The 16,010-nt window shown below is 43.7% G+C and overlaps 1 protein-coding gene across 2 annotated transcripts in view; it reads left to right on the top strand.

Moving 5' to 3' along the window:
* Positions 1 to 16,010, top strand: part of LOC126336278 (phospholipid-transporting ATPase ABCA3) — a 639,220-nt gene that overhangs the window by 62,920 nt on the left and 560,290 nt on the right. For both annotated transcript variants that reach the window (XM_049999794.1, XM_049999793.1), the window contains exon 3: positions 11,291 to 11,376. In XM_049999794.1, the coding sequence (XP_049855751.1) occupies positions 11,291 to 11,376 (86 nt within the window). The remainder of the gene's footprint in view (positions 1 to 11,290; positions 11,377 to 16,010) is intronic.

The following is a 16,010-nucleotide window of genomic DNA, read 5'->3' as shown; positions in this document are numbered from 1 at the left end:
CGCTGGAGTACTACCCTATCACGCAGTACACTCTTTCCTCCCTCTTTCTCACTCCTGGTGTAGCTGAGAGAGCTTAGGAACCCTGTAGCACTTTTAAAAAAGAAAATGCAGTTAGCATACCTGTAGTGGTCGGGAACTCTATCACTATGATTTCATCCATCACCGCTTCCAATCGTGACGTCAAATAATAATAGGTTTGGATTATTTAACGACATTTCTCGCAGAAAACATAACATTGTTGTTTACATATGCAAACCACTGTGCAGTGCAGATCTTTCTTTAGTTCTAGTAGTTTTTAACTGTGCGAAGAAAACTGTTTAAACGCATCTGTTAAAGATCTAATTAATATTTCCCACGACATTTTCAAGGTATGACATTCCACACCATATTTAATAACCCCTCAAGGTGGGCCAGGAAGCCTGGGGCAGTTTAGAGTCCACAGCAGAATGAAATATCCCACGCTAGGTCCCGTGTGATCTGCAAGGCAAACTGCAGGTCTCTCTCGTTTGGTATGCAATATCGAATCAGCCTGCTACTCGTTTTGTGACATCGTCGATTTGTGTGTGTGAAATAGCTACCGTATCCACCTTATATCCCCTAATCACGGTCACATGACCGGAAATTGACTATTTACTAACTTCAGCAGTATTTCTGTATCAATTCCCAGTCAGGTTTTTGCTTCGGAAGGAAGGTGTCTCGCGATAGCTGGTATGCGACAGGTCGGTTCGTGCATACGGACCACTTGAGAAGGCAGAGGACGTCTACAGTTCCTGGGTGGTGGCTGGCGGCTGCTCACAGCGGCTGACACGGACACTCGCGGTTCCACGTCCCAGAGCGGGGCGCTGCTTGCACGGCGAAGCAGCCGAACTCAGTCTTTTTCCCGCCAGTTTCCAGGTGGGGGAGGGGAGGGGAGGGAATGGGGGGTTCCCAGAGGGGGATGGGTTAATTTTTTGATATATTTAATTTATCAGTCCATCAAATTGATGTCTGTAGTGTTCTTGTATCAGAAAGGGGAAGGTGGTGGGGGAGGGGGAGAGGAGGAAGGAGGAGGGGTGGCGGCTTCTTGAAAGGACAGAGGGTCCCCAGGGGCTCGTAACCCACTAAGCAGAACCAGCCAAAAAGGAACAACAAGTTTTCCCCAGAATGTGTACGTGTCCCTGAAGTAGTCAACACCACTAACAAACCGTGCTGATGCCAGCTTCGTCCACTACTGTGGGACTCATTCACAAGTATCTCTGAACATGGCACACACAGTAGACAACAATCTATGTAGGTAGCCGTGAGATCCTGTGAACAAGGAAGAGTGGGACACTGCCTCACTGCACGGTACAGTAATGCACAATGTATGAATCATTCTACATACATAATGGTGCACACACAAGGCTGAAAATGACAGTGGAGAAACGATGTACCTGTACAATGGAATGGAAGAGCCGATTACTATGGTACAGCTACAAGTGGCTTTGAAAAGCATGAAGACCAGTATAGCTACTGGAATAGACAGAATAAATGCACAACTACTTAAAGTTGCTCATTTCAGTAGACAAAAGACTTTGAGAACTAGGAAATTAAGATTGGACGAACTGCAAGAGCCCAGACCCTTATTGTGAAGTAGAAGTAAGGTTTCTGTTCAAGAAAGTGAAACAGAGACAGTGAAAAGTCTTTACAAAAATACACACATTACAGTAAACGCAGATGGGAATCGATTAGTAGCAACAAATATTAAGCAAGGTGTTAGGCAAATATATGAACTATCAACTACACTTTTTAAAACATACGTTCATTCTTCGTAAATGGAAATATGATATGAAGTAAACAAAGGAATTAACATAATGAATGGGGAAACCCTGAATGTTCTTTTGTTTGCAGATGATATCGTTATTACTCAGAAGAATGAAGATGACCTCCAAATATCACATACACGCTAAACGAAATATGCAGGAAATATAACTTGAAAATGTTTACTAATAAAACGAAAATTATGGCATGCTGAGGAATATAACCGGTCAGATAACTCAATTTCATAACAAGTCTCTCAAATCGCCTATTTAGGCTGTGCTATAGTTTTTGATTTTGACTTTGATACTGAAATGCGGTTGGCATCCCTGCGCACTACTGTGTAGCTGCTGGATGTTTCATTGATATGTGTCTGTCATTTGTTGTTCAGTGGTGCACTCACTAGAACACTGTGGCACGCACTTTGCGATTTCGAGATGACAGAAGAGTAATGCGTCTGCATTAAATTTTGTGTGTAACTCAAGGAAACCTTTACAGAGACACACCAAACGATGCAGGAAGCCTCTGGTGATGAGTGCTTAAGCCGTTCTCGATGTTACGAGTGGTTCACACGGTTTAAAAATATCCTTACGGAAGCTAAAGATGATCCTCGCTCAGGACGATCTTTGACGTGTACCGAAGACGCTCATGTTAGAAACATCAACGAAATTGTGCGTGCCAATGGAAGACTGTCTGTCCGAGAGATCGCAGACGAATGTAAAATTTCAGTTGGATCATGTTATGAAACCCCGACACAGAATCTCGGAATGCGTGGTGTCGCCGCCGAGGTGGTCCCACGGCTCATTTCATACAATAACAGAGTACGGAAGTCTCGTAACCCGCCTCTTGATTGGGGCTGCCTTGTTCTGTTCATTTCTAGAATTATTTATAAATAAACAGTGAACGTAATAGCTACTGTCGTTAATGTCTGAGCCAATACGATCACTGACGTAATTTTTTGCGTGTACTCGATACGTTCCACAGTTCTCTGTAATTCTGCTACAAATACGTCAGATTTGCTGAGTGAGCAAGTAATTTTGGATGCTCGAGAGGAAGAAAGAGTTCAATAACTAGATCGATGTCTTCTGACATTATTTTAAAATCTGTGATCTGACGAAGAACTAAAGTAAATGTTAAAAATAAATCTAAGATTGGTCCATATTCTAGTATGTATTACTCTTTAAGATCCATCAATTACATGTCTGCCAGTAACTCTTCAAGTAACGGCAGAAATGACCGGTTTCCTAGGTCCTATATTCCTCCAAGTGCATGGTCTCTGAAGTGTCAATCGACGGTGCTATAGGGACGGCTGGCGACACCTGCGAGAAAATACGAGAAGTAACGGCCTGAAACGTGGCGAGATAGTTCGTGGCTCTTACTTCACGATAACGCACCCGCAAATTCACCCCCGCTGGTGCGTGATTATTGCAGAGAAAACGAAATCACTGTGCTACCTCGCCCTCCATACTCTCCAACCCTGGCCCCTGCGGACTTTCTTTTATTTCCAAAGTTGAAAACTCCACTGAAAGGACGAAGATTTGCAACGATAGGCGCGGTGAAAGAAAACTCGCAGACTGCTTCCGGAAGTGGAAGCGGCGCTGCGAGCGGTCTCCCGATTGAGAGGAGCCCGTGGACAGGAAGTCAACGTCGACAAAGTTCCGGAATTGTCTGAACAAATCTTGTACAAAGGGCTGCACCAGAAGAGATATGATTCAAAATGAAGATATTACAAGAAAATTAAATAGTTTCAACATGAATGAAAAAATTCAAAAATATCTTAAAGGTTGGAGACAATACCCCGTGAGAATGCCAGGTCACAGACATTCCCAGAAGATCTTTGAAATGAGAAAAGAGATACTGGAAGACCTCAAAAAAGATGTGAGTGATTCTGTTTGTGAGTCCGGAACAGGCAGCTGCTAATCCTCGAAAGCAAGGTGATACGGATGACGATTACTCGTGGAGCAGTAGATTTCTATTACTGACATGTTGTGGAAAAGAAAATTTGTTGAATCGTTTGCACGTACATGCTGCTCAGTAACAGCGTAATAGGCGACACACTACGTCAAATGCCCAGAGTATAGGCCCTTTGCTGTTCCTTAACTATATAAACGATTTGGGAGACAATCTGAGCAGCTGTCTTAGGTTGCTTGAAGATGACGCTGTCGTTTCTCGATTAATAAAGTCATCTGAAGATCAAAGCATATTGCAAAACGATTTAGAAAAGATATCTGAATGGTACGAATATTGGCAGTTGACCTTAAATAACGGAAAGTGGGAGTTCATCCACATGAGAGCTGAAAGGAATCCGTTAAACTTCGGTTACGTCATAAATCTGTCAAATCTAAAGGCCGAAAATTCAACTAAATACCTAGGAATTACAATTACGAACAAATTAAATTGGAAGGAACACACAGAAAATGTTGTGGGGAAGGCTAACCGAAGTCTGCGTTTTATTGGCAGGACACTTAGAAAATGTAACAGATCTATTAAGGAGACTGCCTACACTACGTTTGTCCGTCCTGTTTTAGAATACTGCTGCGCGGTGTGGGATCCTTACCAGATAGGATTGACGGAGTGCACCGAAAAAGTTCATAGAAGGGCAGCACGTTTTGTATTATCGCGAAATATGGGAGAGAGTGTCTCTGAAATAATACAGGATTTGGGCAGGACACCAGTAAAATAAAGGCGTTTCTCGTTACGACGGAGTCTTCTCGCGAAATTCCAGCCACCAACTTTCTCCTCCGAATGCGAAAATATTTTGTTGACACCGACCTACATAGCGAGAAACGATCACCACGATAAAATAAGGGAAATCAGAGCTCGGACGGAAAGATATAGGCGTTCGTTCTTTCCGCGTGCTATACGGGGTTAGAATAGTAGAGCAGTGTGAAGGTGGTTCCATGAACCCTCTGCCACGCACTTAAACGTGATTTGCAGATTATCCATGTAGATGTAGATAGATTTAGATGAGTTGAAAGTAATTTACTGTGTATAAATAAACACTAAGTCGGATGAAATTACAGAGCAACAAAAGTCACGCTGCAGTTCTGACTGTGCAGAGTAAAGCGTACACAGAATAATTTGGTAGACAAAGTCAGCAAAACTCTCCGTGCACCCAATGTTAATATCTATTGCTAAGACTCTTTCAGCCCTTCCCATTACAATAGATCTCAGGAGAGATGCGCTTCTCGACACATATTTCTTTGTTCGTCTTATTTTCTTGTTTCAGTGAATAATATTACCTCTCAAAATATCCGACAGCAATGCCTGGCAACCAGTGGAAATAGCATAGGGTAGTTTAAGGTCATAGTAAAAGAAATGTCGGGGGTGGGACAAGTGTCTGAATAAGCAGTAAAACCTTCAGGCATTGGTAGAACACAATTTTAATTCTGACTAAAATGCTAAAATTGGGAAAAGGAAGTGCCTAGAAGGTATGTTAGAGAGGAGAGTAAACAACCATTAACGGACTGCACGCAGCAGTATACACTATGTGATCAAAAGTAACCGCACACCTGGCTGATAATGACTTACAAGTTCCTGGCATCCTCCATCGGTATGGTTTTGGCCCACCCTTGCACTTGATGAAAGTTTCCACTCTCACAGGCATTCAGTCAGGTACTGGAAGGTGTCTCGGGGAATGGCAGCCCATTCTTCACGGAGGCATGGCACGAAGTTGGCGTTCCAAAACATCCCGAAGATGATCTACAGCATTCAGGTCAGGGCTCTGTGCAGGCCAGTCCATTACAGGGTTGTTAATGTCGTGTAACCACTCCGCTACAGGCCGTGTATTATGAACAGCTGCTCGCTCGTGTTGAAAGATGCAATCGCCATCCCCGAATTGCTCTTCAACAGTGGGAAGCAAGAAGGTGCTTAAAACATCAGTGTAGGCCTGTGCTGTGATACTGCCCCGTAACCAACAAGGGGCTCAAGCCCCCTCCATCAAAACCACGACCACACCCATAACACCACCGCCTTCGAATTTTACTGTTGGCACTACACACGCTGACAGATGACGTTCACCGGGCATTCGCCACGTCCACACCCTACCACCTCATTGCCACATTGTGTCTCGTGATTTGTCACTCCACACAACGTTTTTCCACTGTTCAATCGTCCAATGTTTACGCTCCTTACACCAAGCGAGGCGTCATTTGCCATTTACCGGCGTGACGTGTCGCTTATGAGCGGCCGCTCGACCATGAAATCCAAGTTTTCTCACTTCTCGCCTAACTGTCATGGTACTTGCAGTGGATCCTGATTCAATTTGGAATTCATGTGTGATGGTCTGGACAGATGTCAGCCTATTACACATTACGACTCTCTTCAACTGTCGGTGGTCTCTGTCAGTCAACAGACGAGGTCGGGCTGGGTACGCTTTTGTGCTGTACGTGTCCCTTCACATTTCCACTTCAGTATCTCATCGGAGACAGTGGACCTAGGGATGTTTAGGAGTGTGGAAATCTCGCGTACAGACATATGACACAAGTGACACCCAATCAGCTGACCACGTTCGAAATCCGTGAGTTCCGCAGAGTGCCCCATTCTTCTCTCTCACGATGGCTAATGACTACTGAGGTCGCTGATTCGAAGCATCTAGCAGTAGGTGGCAGCACAAGGCACCTAATGGAGGAGGTGGGGCGTCCGGATACTTCTGATCACATAGTGTATATGGATTAACTGTCATCACTCTTGGGTAGTCTGCACTTTCATCATCACCCACTGACAGTTACTCAGCGACCAATCTGCTGGCAGCAGCTCATGGAGATGTTGATTTTGAATTTGGAATATTGTAATGATCTGTCAGCAAAAATGTGTGAGCAATCTTATACACTGAATTCCAAAACGGCCGATACACATCAGTCGTCTAGAGAGTTCATTGCTGAATTCATTGATGTATGTTAGAGCCACAGGTTTCTGGAAATTCGGGAACAAGGTACAGAGCCATCGGGATAAGAAAGCAATGGCTTAAAATAGTTCCACAGAGAAGTTAAAAGCAGCTGACCTAGCGACAAAGAAAACTAGTTGTGGGCTCTTCATTAATTTGGCACTAGATAACTTTGGTCCCGAACTAGAAATCATTCCAGGAATTCTGATATCACCACTTCCTTATCTTCAAGTCATCTTGGGAATCGTGACATCCGGCCATGTGCCAAGGCGACTGAGGGGAGGAGGAGGGGAAGGGGACTGGGTATGAGGCCACGACAGCACCGACACTCCCTTCTCGCGGCATCGGCAGCAGCTCATGCAGCCATATGGCAAGGCTGCACAGGAGGAGGGGCGGAGAGCGCCCTGCATATCTGCTTGGCAGCCACACACAATAAAGTGTCTGAATTGCCTAAAATACCGAAAATTTGGTATCTATGTTTGGATTCCTTACTTCCGAAAATTCGTTTCAGGACTGATTCACCTGATACATTGGTAAATTTGATTTGTCATGAGTAGACAGCATATTTCCCTATAAATAATTAAAAACCAACACACGGTAATAAAATGTAAATAACAAATCAGGAATTTGTATTTGTTGAAAATGAATTTCACCTTAAATACTATTCCATAAACCCTGGAGACACGAAATAATTCAAGCCATGTTTTACATTCCAGTTGCTCCTGTCACTAGCGGATGACTGCACTGTAGAAAACGAGCAATGATCGTTCTTTGTGCCACATTTTTCCTTGAGGTTATTAGTGCAACTAATAGATGGCGGCACTGTAGAAATGTGGATAGTTCATTCTTTGTACCATGAGTAGGTCTCACTGTACCGACAGATAGCGCCAGTTTTAACCCTTCAACTTTCTGATTTTCTAAAAAATTATGTTCCAAAAAATAATGTTTTATTGATGAAAAGCGTCCTACAATGAATGATATTATATACAGACATATAAAGCTAGCTTTTAAAACTCAAAATAACAAGTTACAAATTTTTGGACATAAATACCAAGTATAAAATAGCAAGTATAATCATTCACTGGAATTTGACTAAAACATCCTGAAACTTGAAACCACTTTTTAGCATCTGTGTTGCTATAGAGTCGAACAATGTATTTCACAATCGTTTCCTAGAACAATGGATGTGTTTGTGTCGTACCACTGGTGAGCACTCAACTGGAAGCTATCGCCATTTTCAGTATCTAATGAAGTAACGTCACATTGTTCTTCACCACTTTCTAAGCCACTAAATTCAATGTCAAACTCAAGATCACAAAGGCCACCCTTTTTCGAAAGCAGTGCCTAAATAACAATACAAGACAGAGGCTGAAAGCATGTATTTTGTTGCTGAGTATCCAAAGCTGCAAAGAGAAAGATGATATTGAGTGGCAACCACGTCAACCGAAAGACTACAGCCAGTTTCTCTAGTGGCCAACCACTTCATTATCGTCCGCATCTCGTGGTCGTGCGGTAGCGCTCTCGCTTCCAATGCCCGGGTTCCCGGGTTCGATTCCCGGCGGGGTCAGGGATTTTCTCTGCCTCGTGATAACTGGGTGTTGTGTGATGTGTTTAGGTTAGTTAGGTTTAAGAAGTTCTAGGGGACTGATGACCATAGATGTTAAGTCCCATAGTGCTCAGAGCCATTTGACCCACTTGATTATCAGTACGGAAACAGAGATAATGTCTGCTCTTACGTTGTCTGAGTATACTCAGGATCTTAAGATTCTGTCAAAATAATACAAACGAAATAACTCGGGATTTTATGTCAAGAGGCTAAAAAAACATAACAGAGTCGTAAATTAATCCTTTTACTCATCTAAGATGTTGAAATATTCGAAAATTTGTGCAAAACATATAGGCAGCGCAAAAAGTGAGATGTTTACACGGGTTATATAGGACCTAGTTGAGGTTAAGTACATGGTAAAACGCTGTAAGACTCTAAATAGTTCAAATGGCTCACCGCACTATAGGACAACATCTGAGGTCATCGGTCCCCAAGTACTTAGAACTATTTAAACCTAACTAACCTAAGGACATCACACACATCCATGCCCGAGGCAGGATTCGAACCTATGACCGTCACGGTCGCGCGGTTCCAGACTGAAGCGCCTAGAACAGCTTGGCCACACCGGCCGGCTGTAAGACTCAAAACAATCAATGTGACGTCACAGTATTCTAAAATGTCTACAAGAAATACGTCTGCAGTGCGAATGAAAGTGCAAGTTAATCTCTACAGATACAGATATTCGTTAAATAGCAGACGGCATTTCCCCATGTAAGCGAGGAATCAAGTGGAAATCACCGTAAGTACAACTCAACATATTCTTAACGAATCGTTTTTCGATCTAAAAGCAAATCAAAATGTAAATAATTTAACTACAGAGCAATGATGATGCTTTACTTCAATAAAGCGAAACGCGTCTGGTGAAAAAAAATCACGCATTTTTGTAGTTGCAATGACAGAACAAAAATATCCTCAAGAATTGTAAAGCAAATACGGACACTGCAGCCACACAAATGAAGAATGAAAAGATAACTAATTTAATCAAAATATTCACGGGTGTACTGCCGGTCTACAGTGTCCAACGGGCACAATATTCCGGCGATCATACATGTCGCCATTATCAGGTGAACTGACGGACTGAGCTCCTGTGAACGTGCCGGTACGAAGATCCGTACGCTATGGCTGCTCAGGGGGAACTGGGTTCGGTCGCAGTGGCGGCCGATTTAAATACCCTCCGCCCGCGGCGCACTCCCTCCGCCGTCCGCGGCCCGCGCCATGGTCACGCGGTGGAACAGATTGCGACGGCGTCTGAGATGACGTCGGTGTGATGGCTCTGTCTGCCGTGGTTGTCACAACTATACGTTTGCTCGATTTACTCTTGATTAACCCAATGGCTGGTTCCCAAGGCTTGCTAAGATTATAGCCACAGCCACAGTCACGGTTTATGAGGTCGTCATTGGTGCGAATTTCGATGGCCTCTCTAACAACGCTGTCCCATTATCTCGACGTCTGTACCAGAATCCTCGTGCGTTCATATTACATAGCGTGATTTTCCGACAAACAAAGTTCAGCGACCGCCGACTTGCTCGGATACATCAGTCGAGTGTGCCTCTGGTGTTCACGGCACCGATCCTCGACAGTACGCATCGTCTGACCAATATACGACTTGCCACATCGACACGGAATCTGGTACACGCCGGCCTTCCTCAAACCGAGGTCATATTTGGCGCTCCCCAACAGTGCACGAGTTTTATTCGGAGGACAAAACACGGTTCCGACCCGGTGTTTCTTCAAAATGCGGCCGATTTTTCCCGAGAGTGCGCCTGTATATGGAATAAACGCAGTGGTTGTTTACTTACCTTGTGTGGTCTCGCACCCAGGGCAGCAAGCTAACTACGTTATTTGGCAGTTACGCCAGCCGACAAAGGAAAGCAAGAGACTCCTTAACGTGACGCCGCACGCTGCTCTCTGCTGAGTAAGGCTTGCCCTGTACCCTGTTCCATTTTTAACAACATTTATAGAACGGTGTTGTCCAAACTGCTTGCACTGTGCTACAGTGAAGCGCCTTTTACACGACCGACTTTCTTGTCTCAACTGACTACTCGTCTACCTGCAGCGCCCCTGGCGTTTCATTCACGTACTGACTCTCGTCTGTCGTCTGCTCATTTTCGTTTACACGTCAGCGCCAAAATTGCCGGTGTTGCGAAAGGTGCCTGCTGTGCAGTTCGGCATCTGGACGCTGAAAGTGGGGTTATGAGGTCTTATCCTTGTTAGGGAGCATGCAAAATATAGTAACAAACTGAGCAACGACAATAGAGTTTATTAATGGCTGAAGCAGAATTCATGGTGGAAGTTCTTATCAAAAGAGGTGTGATGAACTGTTAACACTCCCGATGACTGAAGAATAGGATAAGTGTCAGCCAAGCATTTCGGAACATATACATTTGTTACTAGAGAAAATACTCACTTGGAAGCACATTAGACAATACGAGCACGCAGGAAACAGCGGCTTTTTGCTTTATCCTCTATAACTTGATTTCTTACTAACTGCCAAATAACAATGAAAATTATTCTTCTCGACCTGTCATTTTGACTTTCTCACTGTTAAAATAATTTTCATTACACACGTCTACATATTTATGTTTTTATTTATGTATAGTATAGGTTTTTTTCTCTGTAGGACGTAAATACTTTTTGGTTTCAGATATTCCCTCTCTCTTGTAGACTAGAAGAACACTACTAGGAAAAAATACCAAGACCTTGTGCAACTTCCCAGGTGCTATGAAAACAAAGCAAACACCACAATCAAGATTAAGAAGGCACGAAAGCACAAAACTGGTTTGTCAAATACGAACGAACTCGTCGATAATAGGTTATAACTTCCGATATCAGCAAATGCCGCGTGTGCAGTGCGCAGCATACTCGGAAATTAAAATTGCGTACTCGTTACAATCTATAAGTAACTGACACCGTAGGCGCACACGCGACACGGTCGGTTGCTGATTTACGCGCAGGCACCAGGAGTAGTTGATGTAGACGAGACGGGCTCGGCTGACGCCAGGTAACCCGGCTGTCTGTTTCAGTTCCTACGGGAGGGTCGCGTGGAGCCCGGCGCACGGCGCGCTCTCTGCAGTGATGGAGCGGGCGGCGGCCCGCCTCAACGTCACCGGTGAGTACAGTCCAGCCAGCTCTGTGTGCGTGTGCGTGTGCGTGCCACTCTCACACCGTTCCGTGTTGTCAGTGCGTTCGCTCCTTACGACGGCCGCGCTGTCCTCTCTAAGACAAGATCGAGTGAACACAGTGGAACAGTTCTGTGGATACGCGACTAGTGATTCTCCGGCACACTTTATGTCGTGCGGGTCTCAGTGTGGAAGGAGACGAGATTCTCACGAGCCTCTAACTTCTTACCACTTAATACGCGGTTCTCATTAGGATCACATTATGGGTCTTTGAAAGCCTGCACGGTTCTTCCGAAGATCTACAGACGAGGTGACACTAGTGCAGTTACGAGCCAATGGGGACAAAAGTGCTTGTGAGCACGCGGTACGGAGGCGTAAAAGAAAATTGCGCCGACAAAAACTTCAGCAGCAACAGTTTCGTGCAGTTCTTTCACCGCATCAGTGAAAACATTAAAATTTTACCGTTCCTGCAAGATGAGTCACTGGAATGCGTAGATCGGTATACGCTCGACCGTTCGGACAATGTACAGTCTTAGACATAAAAACTGACCGCCGGCCGGCCTCCACAGAGACTAAGTCCGAGTCGTTAACTTAACGTGTTATCTACTTCCGAGGTGTTGTCGTGCTGTGTCAACCCGTCGTATAGTGGTAATGGTTGTGCATTCTAAACTTATAGTCGCGTGTTGGCATCCGTATGTATCTCTTACTTTTTTAACAACATTTCGGCCCACGTCTAAAGTTACGAGTATGACTGAACATCGAACATAATTCGCTTCACTTTCTACCCACCAGTAATAGCAAATACTTCCAGAAACAATTCCGCAGGACAGCTCGTGGTTGCGACGCGATCATAACAGCTTACGCTCGAGCGTTTCCTCGCGCTGCAGCGGCTACCGGCCACCGGCCAGACGCCACCTGCCGCCTGAAATCCGGCGGCGCCCATGTGAACGCGGCGCGACGCCGTCAGTGTATGTATCAACTGTCATTTTCGAATTTGAAGTTCTAGTTATCATCTTGCAGTTAAGCACTGGATTATGCATACCTGAAAATCATGAACTACAGTTAAGCGTTGTAAAGATGGGTCGCAAGTGGAGAGAGGTGTCATATCTGCAACACAGAATTTACTTTTGGTGTAATAGAGGGGTGAATGCAGAGGAAGCAGTTCGAAAGATTTGAACTGTATGTAGCGCGAGTGCTTTTGGGAAAAATACGCCAAGAAAAGATATTCTTGTTTCAACAAAGATTGTTCTGGCATGAATGATTTTCCACATTAAGGAAGTTTCGAGTATTCATATAAGTGATGGATTACCATTTAACCATCATGCGACATTTGCATTCAACAAGCATGCTCTAATTATAAACAACAAAAATTAACAGAGTAACGACTATTACTGTTTTGCTTGAACGTCACCAGGTTGCTCATTCAGCGTTCCTATGCAATACTGTTAATGGTGACGCGTTTTCATGTCTTTATCGTTAACCCTCCGACAGTCGCACATGCATCTGTGAGATACATGACCTACTATTTCTCTAATATTACCGCGATGAACAGTGGTAACGGTTTGCTGGCCCACGACATCTTGTGTCATACCTTCCTTATTGCTTCACAGGAATTTCAGTCTTATACCGATACTGACAAGATCATAAATGAGTCAGGTGTGGGAACGTGTACAGCCTGTATCTCTGAGATACAGCGCGCCTGCTCGGGTAACGCTTTGTCGCCGCTAACGACTGCAGCTGTTGCATTGTTTGCAGCGTACGCAAGTCGGCAGTTGCGTTGTTTTCCTCTAAATGAAACAACGTTTCGTTGTAGTTACATGTACTCTCTTTCAAAATGAGTAAACGATATGATCTAGAAAATCCTAAGGATTTGGAAGAAGTACATCGCCTTCTTTTCGACGAGAGGTATCAAAAGTGTCATTATGAATTTTGCAGTACCATAAGACTTACGGCTCTGACACTGAAGGGTACTGAAAGTAGCAAGACGAATTTTGCTCGAGCGTTGTCTTACGACTTCCTTATTCAGTTTCTAACTGTCTGGTTGTAGCTCTGCTGCAAAAGAATTAAATACTTGGCCTTGAGCGAGTCCCAAAAGGCGAACGAAAGCACGTGGCAGCTGGCAGGCTGGCACACTACCTCTGGGCTAGCGGAGGGGTGCGCGGGCTGCGCCTTACTTGTTGGCCCAGTAGCCGCCATGACAGATAAATCGCAACATAAGAGACGAGACAAGTTGCATTTCCCGTGTGGAACACTTTGGTGGACTCAAAAGTATTAACTGATATCCTTATACCACATCTCAAGAGAAAATCACTCACATTATTAATTGAAATGACACGATAATATCAAGTCAATTTAGCAGGATAGTTCTGTGCCATCAAGGAAGTAACTCGTCGGACACAGAGTTACCAAACATATTCTGCGTTGTTGCCAAGTTTGAGTTATACTACCAGGAAGGATATTAGCTGATGTGTTCTGTGAGTGGCCTAGGAAGTGACTATAGCTTCGTCTCAAAGTTGAGGCTGGCAAGGGCCGGAATATCCTCATTATACGTCAATATGGCGAAAACACGATGTTTCTATTCTTCTAGCTCTAACATTCAAAAAATATTTACAATAAACAGCAGAAGGCTGCCTGTGAACAAAATAATTAGTTGAATTCCACAAACTCCATCTGTCATCTGATAATAGTGAAAAATTAATTTTTTTCATCTGCACTGTACTGCAGTATTTTTAGTGTGGATTTCAGGTAGAAAATTTGTTCGGTTCCAAATCTGTGTGGTCTGAACCGTGCTTGGTATTCACCAGTTAGGGTTCTGACTGTGCACCTTCCAAGAGGCACTTGATTTTATGAGGGACCGAAAGGAGGGAAATTCCTCTGTCGTTATTAGTATCAGATTTGTGGCCTTTTTGTGGAGTGGTTGGATCAGTGCACATTTCCTGCCGTCTGGAAATTTTTACTTCGCCAGATTTCCTGAATGGTCTGGGAGATTTCCTGTAGTGTTAGTGGTCCAAGAGTTTTCAGTAGTTATGCGAGGATTCCCTCTTCTTCTGACGACTTTCCGTTCTTGAGTTTTTTGATGTGAAGCTGGATTTCTTCTTTTGTCGGTGGATCGGCATTAGGTTTTTTGTATCTTGGGGATTTGTGTGGGAATCATTTGGTTGGTTTGGAGCATTTAAGGAGATCGGAAAAGGAGTACGCCAATTCTTCACAGTTGTCTTTGTCGGTGAGGGCGAGATTTGCATTTTTTTCTCGAAGGTCAAACTTTGTGGTGAGTAACCTTTAATTTTGTTGCGAAAGTTCTGTAGAAATTTCTGCTATTATAGTTTCGATGGTTGTCCTCAATTGATTTCATTTTTTGGTGATGTAGTTGTGGTTTGTTTTTCTGATGGTTTTGTTTGTCTTTTTACGGATGTCGAGGAAGTGTTACACCGTTCCTGTGAATTTGTTGCTGTTCTGTATTTGGAAGGCCAGTCTGCGATTGATGGCTTGATCGCTGTTGGAGTCCCGCCATTGAATTTTGCCTTTTTTAAAAGTGGGATTAATTCTTTGTCTTTTCTGATAATTTTACTGCAGAAGACCTGAGTCGAAACAAGTCCCCGGGACTAGACAACATTCCATTAGAACTACTGACGGCCTTGGTAGAGCCAGTCCTGACAAAACTCTACCATCTGGTGAGCAAGCTGTATGAGACAGGCGAAATGTCCTCAGACTTCAAGAAGAATATAATTGTTCCAATCTCCCAAGATCAGTTTAATAAGTCACAGTTCCAAAATACTAGCGCGAATTCTTTACAGACGAATGGAAAAACTGGTAGAAGCCGATCTCGGGGAAGATCAATTTGGATTCCGTAGAAATATTGGAACACGTGAGGCAATACTGACCTTACGACTTATCTTAGAAGGAAGATTAAGAAAAGGCAAACGTACGTTTCTAGCATTTGTAGACTAGAGAAAGCTTTTGACAATATTGACTGGAAAACTCTCTTTCAAATTCTGAAGGTGGCAGGTGTAAAACACAGGAAGGGAAAGGCTATTTAGAATTTGTAGAGAATGCAGATGGCAGTTATAAGAGTCGAGGCGCATGAAAGGGAAGCAGTGGTTGGGAAGGGAGTGAGACAGGGTTGTAGCCTCTCCCCGATGTTGTGCAATCTGTATATTGAGCAAGCAGTAAAGGAAACAAAAGAAAAATTTTGAGTACGTATTAAAATCCATGGAGAAGAAATAAAAACGTTGACATTCGCCGATGACATTGTCATTCTATCAGAGACAGCAAAGGACTTGGGAGAGCAGTTGAAAGGAATGGACAGTGTCTTGAAAGGAGGGTATAAGATGAACATTAACAAAAGCAAAACGAGGATAATGGAAAGTAGTCGAATTAAGTGGGAATTAGATGAGGAAAAACTGATGATGGTCAAAGTAGAGAGGATATAAAATGTAGACTGGCAATGGCAAGGAAAGCGTTTCTGAAGAAGAGAAAATTTGTTAACATCGAGTATAGATTTAAGTGTCAGGAAGTCATTGCTGAAAGTATTTGTATGGAGTGTAGCCATGTATGGAAGTGAAACATGGACGATAAGTGGTTTGGACAAGAAGAAAACAGAAGCTTTCGAAATATGATGCTACAG

This window comes from Schistocerca gregaria, chromosome 2 (assembly GCF_023897955.1).
Source record: "Schistocerca gregaria isolate iqSchGreg1 chromosome 2, iqSchGreg1.2, whole genome shotgun sequence".
In the NCBI taxonomy this organism is placed as follows: domain Eukaryota; kingdom Metazoa; phylum Arthropoda; class Insecta; order Orthoptera; family Acrididae; genus Schistocerca; species Schistocerca gregaria.
Note: the sequence above shows the minus strand (reverse complement) of the source record. Positions and strands in the feature narration are given on the sequence as shown.